The following is a 19,530-nucleotide window of genomic DNA, read 5'->3' as shown; positions in this document are numbered from 1 at the left end:
AAAAACATGCAGGCAGCACGGCCACATTAATGAAAAGCTAAGCTTATGTAACGTTATCAAGTGCTGACAGAAAAAATATTACTTGTAACCAGATGTAACTAAATGCGAGTGTGTTCTTTCTTTTCATTGGCACTCCTGTTGTTGGGATATTGATGCATTCAAATTATTGTTGCAACCATTGTCTTGCTTTGAAAGTCACATTCAATAACATTACATTTATTCTTCATATTCTTTTCACTGTTTTTAAGCAAAAAGTTCTATTAAATAAAAAAGAGATTCAGTATTTTTCCACCAGCACTATATCCTTGCAGTGGGGAGAAACAGATGTTGTTGTTGCAGTGGAGAGCAGTTATATAAATGCATAAGACAAGTAAAAAAATAATTGGACATTTTCACGCTTCTCTTTTGGTGGCTAGTCAAATTTCAAGTCTCTGCAAGTATATTTAGAAAGTGCTTCAGAGTGTAATGGAACATTAAAACAAAGATGCAACAGTAACAGCAACAGAAAAAGAGGAAGAGAGAAGCAAGGGTAAAAGGAATAGCACAGAAAAAAAGAAAAGAAATATACAGGAACAACAATGATTAAAAAAAAAGCAGCTCAGTGAGTCTTAAGTTTGCTTTTAAATACGGAGTTGGTGCAAATCTCAGGGCTGTTCACATGGCTGTTTACGTGCATTCAGTGTAATGTGATTGTAAACTGTAAACACTAAATGCTATTATATGGGATTAAGTCCAACTGAAATCAGATTCTATCATCCCTCTTTGCAGTAAAAAACATATCAACATGCTTTTTTAAATGGAATTATAGTAGTTTTGTATTATTATAATGAAGATGTATTCCTTGTTTGATTGATGTTAGCTGACAGGCTACCAGTACAGAACGAAGTAAACAAACTGCTGTAGCTACAAGTCATGGATAAACTGTTAGTGTTTCACTAACAAACAAGGATCTAATGGGTCTGGAGTTCCATTTGCAGCTTTATGTATCATTCAACAAACTGAGGTGCAGGACAAGATGTGTGTTCATGTTTGTAAGTTAGATAAGAAGGAGACTTTAGCAGGAAAGCTAATGTAGGTTGTTGTTCAGAGTCTGTGGCTCTTGTGTTGTGTAGCAGGATGCTATCAGGCTCAGTGTGACATTTTGTTATCTGCACAGAAAAACTACAACCTCCATTACAAGAACTACAAGCGCGGCAGCACAGTTACTTGACGTCACTGTAACTTGGTTTTGTCCATATTGAAATCAATTCCCCAATGCTTTCTTCTAAAGACATTTTTCAACTTTCTAGTTGTAATCTGTGCTGTGTAAAGACTTGACAGCATTCTCTCCTCTCTGTCCTGCTGTTATTACACACGTCTGAACTAGTCTGCTCTGCTGAGCTGGAACAGGAAGATAAAGTACATCCCCATTTCCAATAAAACTATGACACAATAAATGACAACCAAACCACAACACAGGAACAGACTCTAGTACTTTATAAATAAGAGCTACTTTTCATATAATATGGTCCTCAATTACCCTGAAAGACCAGAGAAATAACTCTTGCTGCCCTACACAGCTGTGTTGTACTAATACTTAACTGTATTACACAGCTTAGTTGCGTGGGCTTTATGTAAGATAGGGTATTTCAAATTGAAATAAAATTTCATAACTATCCTGCCATCTGTCACAAAACACAAAAAGGCCAAAAGCTCCTAAAATTAATCCAATAGCTCTATGAGATGCTGTTTTATACAATACATAAGCTTCTACCACCTATTAAATGTTTTTTTAGTGATTTCAAAGTGACAAAGTGGCATCACAAACATCTTTGCAGCGTGGGGTTGGTCAGTCAGGCTGATTTCATGTTTTACTGGGATGACTATAATTATAATTTTCCAGTTGGTAATTGCGACTGGCTTGTGTAGTAAATTATATGTTCCTGAAACCCACACTGATGCCTGACATCAGCCATAGTCCATGATTAGGGATAACTTAACCCTGATTTTGAACATACATGAACACGTTATTTACCCCCATATTACCATTTCTGCTGGTCTACAAATGAAGCTTAAAGAGGACCTATTATGCTAATTTCAGCTCTAAAATTTTATTTTTGGACTCCACTAGAGTAGCTTGGCATGATTCAAAGTTCAAATAACTCCTTATTTATCTTATACTGGCCCTTTATGCAGCCCCTCAATATACACAGTTACTCTGACACTCCGTTTTAGCTCCTGTCTCTTCAAGGTGCCCCTTCCAATGAGCCCAAACTGTTATGATTGGCCAGCTTTAGGTATCAGAGTTATGTAACTTTTGTAAAAGAAAACTGAATAATTGGTTATCATTTGATGTATTTCTTAAATATATCATACATGTTTCAGAGTGTTTAAGTTCAGTTTAGTGTTAGTTTGTGTTTCACACATTTTAAATTCCTCTGTGCTATGTCTATTCTAAACTTAGTTCTTTGCTGTGTAAGATGAGGCAGTTGTGTGTTTAACAGTTAAGTTTATTCTGTTATACCCTTATCTGAGCCAGTGATAAACTATAGTTATGTAGATGTTCATGTGTAAAACTGATAAGCTTTTAGAGGATAGTGTGGTTTGTCCTTAATTTAATATGGTAGTAATGTTATTTTGTGATGCTACTTGGTGCATGCTTATGTACTGTCATATATGGTCGTGAAAGAAAGACTGTTCCTAGGTTAGTTGAACTTTTGACTTGTGTTTCTATCTGAGGGTTGGTTGCTGACCTGTAAGGTTAGTAAACAGATGTCTTAAATTCTGTACAAGTGGTATTAAAGGGACTGGTTAAGTGCCAACCTTTCAGACAAAGAAAAGATAGCTAGGTGGTATGTATCTTTGTCTCCAGAACTATGATGCATTATACTGATTGTATTATTTGATTACATTATTTCATAACCTAACAATGCTCTCTTTGTGTGTTTATTGAGTGATCAGCAATTTCCCATTACACTTTACCGTCAATGCAAACCAAACATTTCCTGCTTTACTGCTTATAAAATTAAAAGCTTTAAATGACTAACTGATGGGAGACTTTTATTGTGAAGAATTTACAGGAAGTAAAAATGTGTTCCTCACTGACTTAGCGGAGCTTCATTAGCGGCACTAAAAACCAGTCGAAACAACAACATATGGAGCTATGTGTTCAGCAGATCAGTTAGAAATAACACAGGGAGGACTAGTACAAGCAAAAACAACCACAGTGAGATGTTTTATGAAGAACTGCAGACAACCAGCACACCTCCAACAGGTAAACTACTTATTTTACTTTGCTGTACTGTGTAATGGAGTCATGGCTACTCCCGGAGCGGAGCAGCGAACTCGTGTGCTGTGCATGTAACAGATGTCCATAGAAAGAAATAAGTCCATTTTAAAGAAACCAGCACACCTCCAATAGGTAAACAACTTATTTTACTTTGCACTGCTATGTAATGGAAAAACACTCACAGCAGGCTGTGGGTTTAGCAGATGACTATATACAGAAATCCATCACAAACTGAGGTCAGCTCGGGCTGAAAGTAGAAAAAATCGTTGGAAACCGAGCATTCAGAGCAATCTGAAGCTGTTGCTTTTTGCTCACAGGGACTACTGCTGCATACGTTTACCTTGTTATTTGACACATTGGCCACTTTTAACATGAACATCCGACATTGTGACATTATACATATGTCTGAAAATAAGGAAAAGCCCCCCCCCTTTAACAGTAAGCAGTTATTTGTATTAAACAACACCACTTTGCGTTGTCATATGAATTGAATACTTGAAAATTGCACAAGAATTTTTACTCTCCACCCAACATGATGTGGATGGATGATGAGACCACATATGTAATGCTGCTATCCTGTCTTAAAAAGCAAGAATCACTGCTGCAATTAAATTAAATTATATGCAAAGAAATTAGTTATGATTTGTTTGACTTAGGAAAAAACATCCATTGCAACCTTAACTGTTAGATGTTTAGATTTCTGATCAAATTGATCCAATGCAATGTGGGCTTAATGCATCCCACTTACATACTGCATGTAAGTGAAATCCCTACATCAAAAAACATTCAGAAGATCAAAATCACTGAGTCATCTCAACCAAACACTTCCAGGAACTGTGGAACTAGAGGGACCAAATTCAGGAAATAAAGTAAGAACTACAAGTTCATTTTGCATTCCCTGTTTTTCCATTGCATCTGACGAACAATATTGATTATACAAATTAGACCGATGACAAATTAAAAAACTACTGAGGTCTTTAAAACACAATTTTCATACACACTGAAACAGCAACACGGAGGCTGTGATTAAAATAGAAGGAATATGTGGAACAGAAGAAATGGAGTTGGAAATGTAAAGAAGTAAATCATCTTCATACAATGAGACCTTAGGCTAAGTGTCTTTTCAAATAATTCCATTTAAGTATGGGCAGTGTTGCAAGGATAGGGCAAGTGGCTGAACAGCTATTATAAATAAAAGAGGGGAGAGTGAACAACCATGTCTCGTGGACAACCTTTGGAGCTGAAAATAAGGAGAATAAACATTGTTGGAGCAGGCAGTCGCTACAGGCGATGAGTACAGCAGCTTCAGCCAGAACACAAATTCAGCAGAAAGGCCAAATTTTAGCATAGTGACAAAGGCGTATTTCCATTTAACCTGGTCGAATGCTTTCTCAGCATATAAAGAGAGAATTATTTCTTGAGCTTTGGGTGGGGATGGTGTATAAATGATATCAGATAGCTGTCACAGACTGTGAAAAGAGCCCCTGAATAACACTAGTTTGATCAGTAGAGATGATTGAAGGCAAGACTGTCTCCAGCTGAAGAGCAAGAGCCTTGGCTAGAATTTTGTAATCAATATCGAAAAGCGAGATATGCCTAAAAGATTAACAGTGGATTGGATCTTTCTCTTTTTTGGCTAATAGAGAAATTGAAGCTTGAGTTAGTGTTGTGGGAGTCAAAGGATTCAATAAACATGCCTGGGAGTAGAAGTGATAGCAATGTGGAAAACTTTAAAAAATTCAACGGGGAATCCATCAGGCCAGGGAATTTCCCACTCTACATAGCTGTGGGGAGCTATGTGTGCTCCAGTAACTTCAGATAAAGCTAGTGGCTGCCCGAGCCCAGAATTGAGTTGACCACTGACTGATGGTAATTCTACGTTGTTAAAGAAAGAGTTGATCAGGGATGGTTGTCTGAGCGCTCTGAGAAATAAAAGGATGAGTAAAATATAGTGAAACATTCATTTATTGCCTTGTGTTTGGGTAATATGCTTCTGGTGGGAGATTTAATTTGGGGTATCAATCAGGAAGAAATGGATTGTCAAGGTTGGGGTGCTACAAGTTTGCTACCTTTCTCTCCATGTTCTTAAAACTTGTGATAAGTTTTCAATAGCAATCGTTCTTCCTTGGAGGTCGATAGCAGATCATATTCAGTTTGAAGACATAGCCTTTCCTTGTACATATCGGGGTTAGGTGATAGAGCATACTGTTCATCCAGCATAAGGATAGCCTGTGACAGCTCCTTGAGTTTAGTGAACTCCTGTTTGTTGATGTTAATATGAGTGGGAAATAGATGTCTATAATGTCTTGTAGAGATCTCAAACATGAGCCCAAACTACACGACTTTTTTGTTAAAAAAAAATATTAGGAACCACTGGTTCAATCTAAAGGCCCTGCACAGCCATGGGATACCCACATCTTATTATGGATGATTAGAGCTCTTCGCAGGAGTATGTAAAATTGAACTTACGTTCCAGTACTTCTCCAACCCCACCCACCCCCCACACACACCTTCTCTCATGCTCATTCACTTGTGCTCTCAACTAATTCACTCTCTCACTCTCTCTTTTCGAGATGACTGGACTGCTGTGGAAGCCAACAGCAAAGCCTAACCTTGTATTTAACATTAATTGACATCAAGAAATTTCCACTTGTGTCTGTGTTTGACCGATTAATGATGGTCAGCCTTACATACCCTGCACCCATAGTCCTTGACGCATCAGAACATACAAGTTTGCATGCTGGTCTCTTTGCCATTTACATGTGGTTAAAGATGATTTCTTGGAAAAAAGTGGGAATTACTACCCACTTTGCTGTTGCTGGGAAGTGCTACCAGCAACAGATTATAGGAAGACATTGGACAAAATGTGTCATTAGCGATGATTAAAATATAAGCTGTTTTTGAAACTATTCAAAAACAAGAAACAACCCTAATCCACATTACTGCAGTTAAATTTTTTTACAGCACTGATTCATGCTTAATCCTCACCTCAATAAAACAGTGTATAGAAGAGAATAGCCAGGAGGATGCCACTCAAACATTAACATAGGTCCCAAAAAACAAGATGCATTACTTACATAAACATCCAGTGGAAAGCTTCTGGAAGGTAATGCAGTTACACCCTGAGGATGTTCCCTCCTTTTACTTCCATGTATCAGGTTGAATTACTAAGCTGCTCAACTATTAAAGCCACAGTGTGCCTCAAGCATCTTCTCCCTATCCTTCCCGCATTATCCTCCCAATTTGGAATGCCAAATCCCCAAGGCAATGTGGTCGTCTTCCCTGATAACCTACTGTTCATGTGCTGCCTCTGTGACACCAGGGGCCAGCTAGAGGCATAAAACTCTGTAAGTTCACAAACAAAACTCTATATACACAACACAGAAATATATGTACATAATTATCTGTTTTTTTTATTTTAGATTTAAAACCATACATACTATACACATTGTGTTTTACAAACCCGAATGTTTGTGAAACTGTGTGTGATTTCCACTATCACAGGTAGCTACAAAAGGATGTAGACACACCTTTGAACAGCTGTTTGAATATTGTTTGTGCCTGCTCCACCAGTCATCAGACAACAGCAAAGATCGAAGTATAATTTGATTTGTGTTTCATATTTTAAAATTCTGCATGGAATGGCACCTCCTCCTTTAAGCCACTTCAATAAAGTTACAGTATGGACAGTCCCTCAAGGAAAACAAACACAGTTTCCATGACAACAGTACTGTCACATATAGATGCAGCAAACTTGGACAATCAATTTTTTCTGAGAGAAGAAAATCTTTGGAATACTTGACTGAAGGAAATGAAGAACTGTGCTGCATACAGCATTTTAAAAATCAAACTTATATTGTTAAAATATACTCATATATACTCACAACATTTTTATAGATATAGATTGTTTGTTTTATACCTATCTGATTGTCCTAACAATCTTAAACAAACATAACAAAGTTCTGATACATTTTCTCCAGTTTTTTTCCCTCAATTTGTTTGTAACTTTGCTATGCATATAGTGCTTTTTAACTTTATTTATAGGTTTTTCAGAAAATATACACACAAATATCAAAGCACATATCCCCCACGCTCCCCGGACACCCAAAAAATAAACAAATTGGCGAAAGAGGGAAAAAAATAACAGCAAAATAAAAATATATAAATAAATAAAACAAATAAATGTATTAATTAAACATGTGAAAACAAAGGGGCTTTGTTTGTTACAATCGGAAAAACTCAAAAGTCAGACACTTAGTGCAAAGGTATATATACATATATGCACACATAAACATGCACACATATACACACGCAGAAATATACAGTATATACACATACACACATATAAAGACATATACATACCTACATATCTCAATACACATATTTAAATAAAGACAGACATAAATATGTATACCCTCATTTAGTAAACAAAGACAGGCCCATCAACAATGACTCATGAATGAGGCACTTTTCCAGCCAAATTATCCCGAGCATTAAAGTATCACCCATTCTTAGTCCTAAAACTTGGAATAAAAAGGGTAGTCAATTGAGATGGAAGAGATATACTATAATATTTATGAAACAGATAGCATAAGAGTGAATTCTATAAAACCAAATGTCCCTAAATTTCTGATGGGACTGTTATGAGTAGCAGAGCAGGTGGACCCAAATGCAGAGACTTCAGGCTGATCAAGGCTGAAGAACTTCTTTATTTTGAGATAGTATGGGCAAGAACAAAAGTTGGTCGAGCAGAGCAAAACCGAATACAAGACTACACTGAAGAAACGAAATGAAAGAAACGAAACGAAACAGAACAAAGGATCCAACAAAACTGAACTGAAAACCAGGACAAAAACACAACTGAACTAATCAAACAACAAGGAGCAGGTGGCAAGACACAAGGGTAGGCTGGGAGCTGATAGGCTGAGGGAAACACAGGGAGCAGGGCTGGGCTGTCGAGACTGATACAGGGCAAGTGTGAAGGTAACAGCAGGCTGGGGAATAACACTGAGAGCAGGGCAGGGCTAACGAGCTTGATGCAGGGCAGGTGTGGAGGGAAAAAATGGGCTGGGGAGGAGCACAGGAACACAGGAGGGAAACACAGAGCAAACAGCAAACCAAAACCCAGAAAACAATACCTCTTAATCACAAACCAGCATACATTAACCTGTCAAAGAATATACGAGAATATAAACCCAAGTACACAAAACCATAAGCTAACTAGTAATGCAAGACAGTCCTTCAAACTTGACTGGACTGGACAACAGAAGTGTAACCAAGAGAACAAAAACACAAAGAGTCCAAAAACCATGAGTCCATGACATGTTATCTGAGTTTTTCTAATGGAAATGAGGATAGCTCTTCTTTGATCCAATTTGTGTATGATTTGTGTATGATGGGGGCTTATCAGACTTCCAGTTGCTGGAAAGAAGTCTTTGGGCGTGAAGTGACGCAAATGCTATAAAGTTAGCTTGGGGTGTAATGATGTCAACACCCTCACTGGGAACTGCAAAGATAGCAGTAATTGGGTTGGACTCAATTGTTTTGGATATTCCCAAAACATGTACCCAACTGTGGCTGGGTTCAGGTGGCACCTAATACAAGCAGGATCAACGCTAGGATAGAAATTGGACAGTTGTCTCTCTTGTGAAATGTACACTTTGAATTGAATAAGGCAATGCCTAAGACAAAGGGAGGTGGTGTGAATGCACTGTAAGGAATGTTTCTGCATCTCTTCAGTGAGCTCGATGTTTAAATCATGCTCCCAGGCTGATTTTGCTTTGTCCAAGGAAGGTGAACCATTAGCTTGGATAATCTTATATATTTTAGAAACATTTCCCTTGGTATCTTGGTCCCAGTCCAATATGATGTCTAACATGCTCTTTACCGGCAGGACAGGAAACAAGTAGTGTTCTATGGCGAAGCTGCGGGCCTGGAGGTATCTAAGGTGTGGAAGTGTCTTTGGTATATTATGGTCCTGTCGGAGAATTTCAAATGAGGCAAAAGTGCCATCTACGAATTGGTCACTAAAGAAGATCAAACTGTTGTTATGCAACATTTGAAACGTTGCACCGGTCTGGGAGGGAGGAAAAAGATGGTTATGTGTCAAGCAGATATGGTGACATGTACTAAAAGATGTATGTATGCATGTACTGAAATTTACGTATTCTGAATTGACTCCAAATTCTGAGCTTTTTAGAGCTTTTATCACAGGATTATTGACATATTTGATAGTTCCCCCAGGTAGTGGAGAACTCAGTAAAGGTATAGGAGACATTGGGATTAGACAGGGTTTCCATAGGGGCCCAGGTGGGGCCACTTTTATTTTTGTTTCATTTGCGATTCATTAATTTAATTTAGCTATATTGGCAGTAATAAAACATAAAATTAGGCAGTCCCAGTCCTACTGTTGACCTAAACATCTCCAAAAGGGTTCTTTTTGATCATGGCTTGGAACTATTCCAAACAAATGCAGAGATTTGACTGTCCAGGTCTCGAAACATAGATTTAGGTGAAAAGAAAGGAATCATTTGAAACAGATAAAAGAAATGAGGCGTTACTGTAAGTTTAATTGCATTAACCCTGCCTACCAAGGAAATCAGTAGTATTGCCCATTTTACAAGATCCAGTTTTATACAGTCTAGTAAGTTTTTAAAGTTATGGCCATATAAATCTTCATAAAATTGCGTGACAGTAATTCCCAGATAGGCAAATAAAAGATGTTCTAGCTTAAACGGAAAGTTATTTTAGTTAAGATCTAATGCTATTTGATTAATAGGAAAAAGTAGACTTTTGGAAGAGTTTAATTTATAGCAAGAGAGTCTTCTGAAATGGTGAAACATATCTATAAGGCGAGGTAAGGATTCTACTGGGTTAGATATGTAGAGAAAGAGGTTGCATGCATAAAGAGAAACTTTTTGAGGAGAGCCTCCTCTCAAGAAGCCAGCTATCTTTTCTTCTGCTCTAAGGGCTATAGCCAAGGGTTCAATAGCTTTAGTAAATAAATCTGGAGCTAGGCAGCAGCCTTGTCTAACGCTGCAATGGAGGAGAAAGTCATCTGAACATATGTAATTTGTGTGCACTGATGCTTTCATAAAGTAGTATGATCCACGTAATGAATGATGGGCCAAATCCAAATCTTTCCAGAGCAGCAAGAAGGTACTTCCATTCAATCCGATCAAATGCTTTCTCAGTATCTAGGGAGAGCACAACTTCAGCTTGCTGGGCCGAATGAGAAGAGAAGAGCACATTAATTCTGCAATAGACTCTGCAATAGAAATGGTCCACCAGTGTCTACATTGGTATTTTTGCTTATTGTGATGTCATTTTTTGGAGCATCTTCAAATGTGTCACATCCCTAGAATCTGTACAACCTAAGCTAAAAGGTTATGTAAGTCAATAAACCGTAATAATTGATAAAGGTATTGAAATTGTGTCATATATTTAAAAAATACTAAAATCGGACATGTTTTTTCATCAAATTTTACTGAATAATCACACAAACACATTGATCCAAAACATTTCTGAATGGAGAAACATGAGCAAAATATTCAATAACATTCCATAAATTATTTGAACTATGTAAATTTTTTAGTTTTTGAGATATGCTCATTTTTATGAGCAGAGTGCAAAGGCGTTTTGTTAGTTTCATCTGCAATAGACATATTTCCCCATTGCCTACGTTGGTATTTTTGTTTATTGTGATGTCATTTCCCAGAATATCTTAAAATGCTTCATATCCCTAAAATCTGTACAAACTAAGCTAAGAGGTTATGTAAGCCAATAAACCATAATGATTGCTTTAAGTATTGAAATTGTGTCATAAATTAAACAAAATACAAAATGTGTGTTGGGATGCTTTGCCTCTGGGTGGTCCTCTGTTGCTCCTTCACCTCCAGTGGGGCTAAAACAAAGATAAATGAAAATGACATTAGAAAAAACATAAAAAATATATCACTAAAAATAATGATGAAATTGAAAATATAATCCTTTCACAAGCAGAAACATTCTGCCTTGTGCAGAAAGTCTGAAACTTCCCACACCCGCGAAAATCACACACACACACACACACACACACACACACACACACAAACACGCCATACACTTGTTTCTCGTGTGTGTGTGGCCGATGTGGGAAAAAAACATACACCCGCGAAAAACACACGTCCGCAAAAAAACCCAATTCTCTAAAATGTAAAAAATAAACAAATAAATAAATAACAATCCCTAAAAATGTACTTACATATCCTGATATATAGATTGATGGTCTTGATCCTCACTGAAGGAGTCCGGATCAGAAGAAAGTGCCTCTTCTGTTTGGTCACCACCCGCAAACAAAACCTCCAAAGTCTTCTTTTCTTCGCCATTACGACAAAAAAAAGACGTATATGCTACAAAAATACACTCTCTCAATATCTGAATCTGAATCTCTCAACTTTCTCTCAATCTCTCTGACTTCTACCTGTTTCTCCGCTCTGCTCCACTCCGCGTCGTCACTACGTTTTACCCGGTTTTATTACCCACACATAACGTAATATAATGGCGCCATCATCTTCCGACACAAGTGTACAATGTGATTACGTGAAAGATGAGATCCTTAGCTTTCAGCTGCTAAAAGAATGAAAGCTCTAGCTGTTATGGTTTTTATTTTAGATCTATTTGAATTGGACTATGTAAACAGCGACCGTCTGTTTTCGAAGGGTTAAACAATCTACGCATGTTGTAAAAAGATTGCCTGCCCTGTAAAAAACCCATTTGGTCAGGTGCAATGATGTTAGGAATGTTTCAATGCATTGACAGAGGATCTTGGTGAAAATGTTATAGTCAGAACACAGAATGCTTATAGGCTGCCTTTTTTTTGATAGAAACTAAATGATTGCCTGTGTCATCGTTTCAGGTAGTTTTTGTTCATTTTGAAGAAAAAGATTCATAGAATCCTATGGGAAACCCATCTGGACCTCAGTCTGCAGCAGTAACCGTTCCTAATATAGTTCAGGTTTAGGGTCAGTGGAAAAACTCTTGTCTGTATCTGTTATCTGAGCAGACAGTTCTGAAAGATGTTTTGTGCGTCTCCTCTAAGGTAGGCTTTGAGGGACTCCCAGATTATAGTGTATGACATACCCTGGGTTAATGTCTAGGTAAGTGTCAATTTGATCATTGATAAACTTGATAAATTTATTAACTGAACAGTAACAAAGGGTCTAGTCGCCAAGTGCACTGTGGTGCTAAACTACTGAGGAAACGCATATCTAAATGAACCAGCCTATGGTAAGAGGCTGGTTCTTACCATATAGGTATTCAATTTGTGAATACAAATGGTAAACTGGCGAGAAGAGCAAGAATTGTTTAGCTGTAAGGTTTACATTTCTCCATGAGTCTGTAAGTTTATATAAATCAATAAATGACAGAAGAATCTTACCAGATTTGGAAATTGCACTATCAGGTCTGGATCTGGACTTGGGTGCAGTCCGCAGCTCAACTCACCTCCCAAAACTAGAAGGATTTGTGTAGAGATCTGGTAGTTTAGCTATAAAGCGGGAGAAAAACCGTGGGTTGTCCCAGTTTGGACCACAGACGTTAGCTAAAACAATTTGTGAACCAAAAGGTTTTACTGAAGTTAGAGCAAAAGGAATTTCCTTTTTGATCAGTATGGCTGTGCCTCTGGACTTGTCCTTGTATTTGGAACAAAATATCTGTCCAATGCAGGCCTCTCAAGTTTGGTGTGTTCGTTAGTGCAGAGTTGAGTCCCTTGTAGAAAAATAATTTTGGAGCCCAGAAATTTCAGGTGTGCAAACTCACACACTCACTTGTGTTTAATTGGATGGTGGATTCCTTTAATATTCCAGCTGGTGAGCGGAATAGAAGCCTGAAGTACTGGAACTAGGTGATGTCATAATATATTAAAAGCTGTGCATTGGGATCAAGTGGTTGGGGTCTGGATAATTTATAGTCCCCATGTTTATTCAATTCAAAATGAAAGATTGTATTAAAAAACAAAAGAAAAAACAAAACCAAACAGAAAAAGAAAATAAAATGAAAAAATGGAGTTCTAAATTCCTATGTAGATCTCCCCCCAAATAGAAGATCACACTAATCTCCTCTACACTAAGGAAGTAAAAGTACAATAAAAGTGCTTGTTGTCCATGAAAATACTAAACTAACTAAGGCCTGTAGAACACGTCTTGACAGACTTTTAAGGCACAAAAAGCAATAATAGTCAGAATAGTATAAACCTTATAGCAGCAGATGGAAACAGTATCATCAAAAGCAGTCATAATGGCAATAAAAGTAATAGCAACATCATGCAAAAATAGCCCAAACCTGAGGTAGAAACATGAGTATCAAAATATAGCCCTTAAAAAGAAACCAAACCTATAAAATATTGAAATGGAACAGTCCAGAGTGGATACTTACATAACCCTTATGCCCACATTTGGCATCAGAGAACACAGTTATATTTTCAAGTATCAAAAGGTGGAGGAAAATATTGTCTCAAGGTGTCATTATCACTTTATATGCTTCTTATTTTTTGTGTAGGCCTCATCTAGAGACTAGGATGGTGTCTGTCCATTTGATCTGCATCAGGAGTGATGGTCTGCGTGACATAGGTCTGCGTCTCTTCTGGGTTCAGGAAGATCTTCTCCATGCTGTTATAGGTGATGCGAAGTCGGGTTAGATGGGAGATACCGAGCTGGACTCCTTCTAATCCTCTGAGCTGCTGTCTGACAGCACTGAAGGCTGCCTTGGCCACCCGTGCAGTGTAGTCAGGGTAGACTGAGACGGTCACGTTCCTGTTTTTCCCTGGCAAGATGCAGTACATTGGTACAGTCACTGTGATAACGAAAGCGTGCTACAATGGTGCTGGAGTGCTTTGGCACCAGCTGTAGTGATCTGTGGGACCTGTATATCGACGGGGCATCATCTAAGTTGAAGGGTTCCTGCAAGGTCTGCAACCAAAGTTGAGGAGCAACTATTGGGACCCTCTGGCACCCCCACGATCCTAATGTTATTCCTCCTGGATCTCTTCTCTAGATCTTCACATGTATTTTGTAATGAGTCAGTCAGAACTTCCAGCCATTTTACTTCCTGTTTCAGACCCTCATCGTTGTCAGAGCAGGCAATGAGGCTCCATTCTGCGTCTCCCATGAAATTGCGCAATGTGGTTAATTATGTGTTCTTGGCTATTTTCAAACCCCTTTCTAACCATGTGAACATCTGCTCTAATTATTGCCATTTTGCTCATTAAGTGCGCTCTGACCTCCATTTTTAAATACGATAATACATTTTTTTTTTTAAAGTCTGTAAGCAAGGAGGAAAGCAGCTCACATTTAAAGTCTTCCACATTGGGAGCCACGCTGGGGGCTACAGCACCACGGTCTCCTTTCTCACTCGAGGTCGAGGATGCAGCGGGTGAACTAGGCCTCGGTGCGGATGTGGCAGTTTGACATCCTTTAGTGGTCTTGTGAGCCATGGTACAGTGTGGATGTTGGTCTAATACCTTAATAACACTGTGTCAATGGACAAACTTTGAGCAAAATGCCTTAAAATTGATTATGTAATTGTTTGTTCTGGAGAGCTAGATGATGCACTTCCTACATTCTATCTGTTTTATTTATTCCATGTCTGGACCACAGGTATAAATTTGCTGTTGCACTAACCTAGGCATATTTACACTGATACTGTTAAAATGTCAAATTCGATTAATGTGTATTGTCTCCTATGAATACACAAATACAAATTGTATTCACAGATTGTGTTGTATTAGTATGAGGTTATCTCAAAGTGAGCCGCTGTCATTACGCACAGCTGTGGCTGTATAGAACACCTGTATCATTAATTCATCATGTGTACCTGTACACCACCATTAATCAGTGAAATTGGCAAACAATTTAAACTAACTAACCATCAAGTTTTATTATTGAAGCGCATCTTATTTTTCTATCTCTACCTGATCAGATCACCCTCAGAGGGATTGTGTATGCACACATTCTCTTTTTATAAATAATCATTTATGTGTGGGGGAAATTGCATATGGATGGTTTTAATGTAATGTCACAAACTGATTCCCAGTGAAGCTCATCAACTGAAGTTGGAGCTTAACACGTAGGAGGCTCACACTGTCTGACCAGTCCCATCCACCACTCCTACCAGTCAGTGTGCACAATTAGTCTAGTGCAAATTAGCCATGAGCACTGTTACATTGGCTTGTCACTATGAGTGCATTTTTCAAATGAGAGCACACATCACTCACAGTCTGATTTGGCAAAATGCTGTCCCCCCTCCGGAGAATACACTGTTCAACCATTATAAATGTGGCAAACTGGTACAAAATGCTTTCACACTGAATACAACCTGAAGTATATCTAGTCTCTCTGACAAAATCTCAAGTTATAATTGGCTACTCTACATTGAGATTTACCTCTTACACTGCCATCAAACACAAGATCAAACCATGGATCGACAGCCCGCCGTGGCTTGTAAATGTTTGGCTGTCCCTCCGGTTAGCTTCCATCACATGATCATGTGATGTACACCAGCTGCCCTTCAACTGGATAGCAAAGCTGTCGTCATCATTTGGCTCACGTCACTAATGCTACAGGTGTTAAGATTTGTGTAATGTTGAGGTTTATGTAAGGTTTGGGCAGATGGAGGGCTCCATCAGTTATCCAACACTTGTTAACCACTGTCCATGCATAAATGCCCTCACAGCACACCAAAATCAGGGGATGAGGGAAAAGTTTTGGCTCTCTCAGTCCCCTTGTCACTGAATATGTGACTAAGTTTTTAGGCACACACACACACTCTCAGTCCCATAGAAAGCTCTGTCATTCACTGTGAAAAAGAATCACTAACTTACTATTATTATCTGAAAATTCTAATTTGGTGCAGCTAGCAGGCTGGACACTTAATTATAGTGATATGTATCTAAACCTGCCAGGTGTATACAATAGACATATAAAAAAAAACCTGTTTAAATCAGTATTATCTGTCTTGATGTCCAAAAGAAGAAACCAAAAAAAGAATAGGGCTGTCCCGAACACCCTTTTTTGGGCTTCGAAGCTTTGGCAGCAATTATTCAAATTTATTCAAAGCGTCACTACGACAGGGAGCAGGGTGTGGGGGGGGGATGAAGGAGGAGGGTGTGTGGAGATGGAGCCACGCTGCTCACCAAAATGAAATGAAATAAATTACAGCCTTAGACTATAAAAAGTTAGGATGTACTAGTTTCTTTTGGCAAATCTGGCGCTCAGTTTTTTGGGAGTCTTCCTCACAGATGGTGTATAAAGTTATTCCAGATGCTTGACAACTTTTTGGACATCTTATCAAAACTGTAGTCACATGTCCTGTGACGTTGCATTGGGCGTGCAAGGTTTTGCGGGTAGACAAGACGAGAGGAGGGGTTTAAAAATTTAAAATATACTGTGTATATATGTGTGAATATTCAAATACTGATTTTGCCATTTGAATACCATGGCATCAAACAAACGAAGCTTTGAAGTGTTACTGATTCTAATTCCACACAATATCCTGTTTTCACTGAAGAGTTGTGTCCCAGTGTCTGACTGCTGTTACACAATCTTTTCCACCATGACTGACACAAAGTTATTGACAATTTTGAGGGTCGAATCTGTTGAAAATGAAACTACAACATCAGCAGTCTCACTCCAAATGTACAAGTCCTCAAAAACATTTATCAAAGTGAACACAGCAGTACCAATAAAAGGTCTAAGGGCTCGATTCCCTCCAGGCTGCCTGCTCACATTCAAAATGGATGTGCTCACTAAGTCAGCTGAATGAAATAAAATAATAATGATGCCGGTTAATAATACATGAATAGACATGAGTGTCAGCGGTCCTGGACAGGCAGGGAGAGTGGAGATCGTGACCACATTCAGAGCCCTGTAAAATAAAATTAGAGCTCATTGATGGCCCCTCATCCTCCTTAAATGATCCTTAAATCCCAAACGACATATAGAACATTCCCATGACTGCCAATTATACTCATTTTAAGACATCAAGAGTGCCTGAGTTAAAAGGTAAGAAAAGAGCAACACTTTGGTGACACTAAAGTAGCTTCACAAAAAGAATAAATGTATCAAGGCATAACTAATCTGTGTTAGGTTTTGGGGGGGAAACATAATCAGACAAAGAAACAATGAACATCATTGCCTACATCTGGATTCAGCCTCCTACCTACTGTTTACCTATACAGTGAGTGTTTGTCCTACAGGCCCAGTAACCCACTGAGGAGTTATGGGGGTCTGGACACAAAGACAAAGGATGATAGAATCACAGGTAGCCTACTTGGAACAGGGGAACAGTTCAATCTGGTTTTGTCTTCAAAAGGGACTGAAGTAGTCTCCGTCCGTCTTTTCAGAGGCACATTATTATCCAATCAGCAGTAGCTCTTTAGATATTTCTGTTGTTGTCCTCAGGACTCTTTGCATCACCATCGAGATGGTGCTAGATACTGAAGCAGCGCCAACCTATCGAAAAGTTAAGATTTTATTGATATCAAGTGCTTCTTTGTGCATGCCGAAGTTATCAGAAGATGCCTTATATCCTACAAAGACCTCAATTCGTCCTCTGTGATGTGTGTAATTTTGGCGTCAAGCGCGGAAATATTGAATAATGTTAGGTATGAATTGAATTTGGCGAGCAACGCTCTCAAAACAATACCGAGCGGCACACAGAGAGCAACATGACAGACTGCTGCCTGCTGGCAGAGCGATAAGCCCCAAAACAAAACCACTGACTGTCGCTACATATTAAACCCACTAAAGGGCAACACTGTCCTTCAACCAGACGCGCTTGTCTGTCAAATCTCTGATAACATGCTCGCTAATGATAGCAACAGCAGGCTTCCTCACCTCTAGAAATAGCCAGAGTGTCAGGGCTAAATCTGCCAGTGGATTCCTCATATCTCCGCCGGAGGAGAGTGAAAGCCGAGCTCCGCTTCTGGAGGTAAAAAAAAAAAAGGAGGACGTGGAGGAGATGCTCCTTTTATCACTGTGTCGGTTTCATCCCGTTACTGCAGACAACCAGAGATGAGATCCAGCCGGTCCGACGCGGAGTCCTTCGGGTGATGAAGGCAACCTGGCTGACGGTCAGACGGTTCACAGACGGAGATTAATGGCATGGTGGGAAGCTGCATTAGCCTGTGATGTGGGCTTATTCCACGCCCCTTTCCCAGCCCCCCACCACCAACCCCACCCCACCCCACCCCACCCCGCACACACACAGGGGGTGCATCCCAAGTCTCTTAAATTGCATCCACGTTCCCCTCACTTAGTTCCTCCCACCGTGGATGCAAGGAGAGATGCAAGGAAACCAAGCGAGGAGAGAGGAAACGAGGACATTTGTTTTAAGAGACATGAGACGTCCTCTCCTTTGAAGCGTCACGTGAGGCGACGTCCGTTTCTGATGACGGCGACAGCTGATCACAGCTGGATCAGCTGTCAGTCGGCTTTAACAGCTGTAGAAACTTCTGATGGAGTTTGTGTCTGTGCACATGTGCACTGTGCTAACACTAATAAAGGTTCACAGTTATCACCGCTAGAGCTGTTTCCTCTCTGCAGCCTGTTACCTGTTTAACAAACACGTTTATATTATTTATTGATTATTTGCATCTGTATTTTTTGATAATCCTGACAGTGAATTCATCATTCAATAACTCAGAATATGATCAGAGTGTCTTCTGAACACTGGAAAATATGTATTTGGCTAAATGTTTCAGGGCAAATTGAGGTGATTTAACTCATATCAAACCCGACGACGATCAGACTTATCAGTACTGATATTATATAACTGTATTTGTTATTATGTTCTTATATTTTTATTTTATCTTGTTTATCTTTAAATGTCATCACTGTGATATAGTACCCTATCACATTTTCAAAATTCAAGATTACTTATTGTCATTTCTCAGTACTCACATACATTCCGTTTCTCCCAGGCCGAAAACACTGCACTTGTAGAATAAACTAGCTAAACAAACTTAGCTACTAAAAATAGTAGTTTCAGAAATGTAAGTAAAAGAATTTGATCATTTCCATTTCAAATATGCCACCTCTCAGAACAGGTGGGAACAGTATTTTTATAGACAGCATAAAAATGATACTTTGTTGTTTTCCAGGAGGAAAGTTATCCATGTTGTCAGCTAGGGTTTGTACTGCAGAATACACAGAGTGTAAAGGCTAAACAAGTGCTGAGTAGTCATAGCTCCAGTCAGTTTACACTTACACAGGTATTCTCCAAAAAGT

At 38.9% G+C, this 19,530-nt stretch overlaps 1 protein-coding gene across 1 annotated transcript in view; it reads right to left on the bottom strand.

Annotated features, from left to right (window-relative positions):
- The window catches only part of vopp1 (VOPP1 WW domain binding protein), a 46,512-nt gene extending 28,059 nt beyond the window's left edge, over window positions 1–18,453 (bottom strand). Inside the window, exon 1 of the mRNA XM_044339759.1 lies at window positions 18,139–18,453. Coding sequence (XP_044195694.1) covers window positions 18,139–18,189 — 51 coding nt within the window. The 5' untranslated portion in view covers window positions 18,190–18,453. The remainder of the gene's footprint in view (window positions 1–18,138) is intronic.
- Window positions 18,454–19,530: the final 1,077 nt, after the last annotated feature.

The sequence above is a fragment of the Thunnus albacares genome, chromosome 21 (genome assembly GCF_914725855.1).
Source record: "Thunnus albacares chromosome 21, fThuAlb1.1, whole genome shotgun sequence".
Classification (NCBI taxonomy): Eukaryota; Metazoa; Chordata; class Actinopteri; order Scombriformes; family Scombridae; genus Thunnus; species Thunnus albacares.
This window is presented reverse-complemented; position numbering and strand designations above follow the sequence as displayed.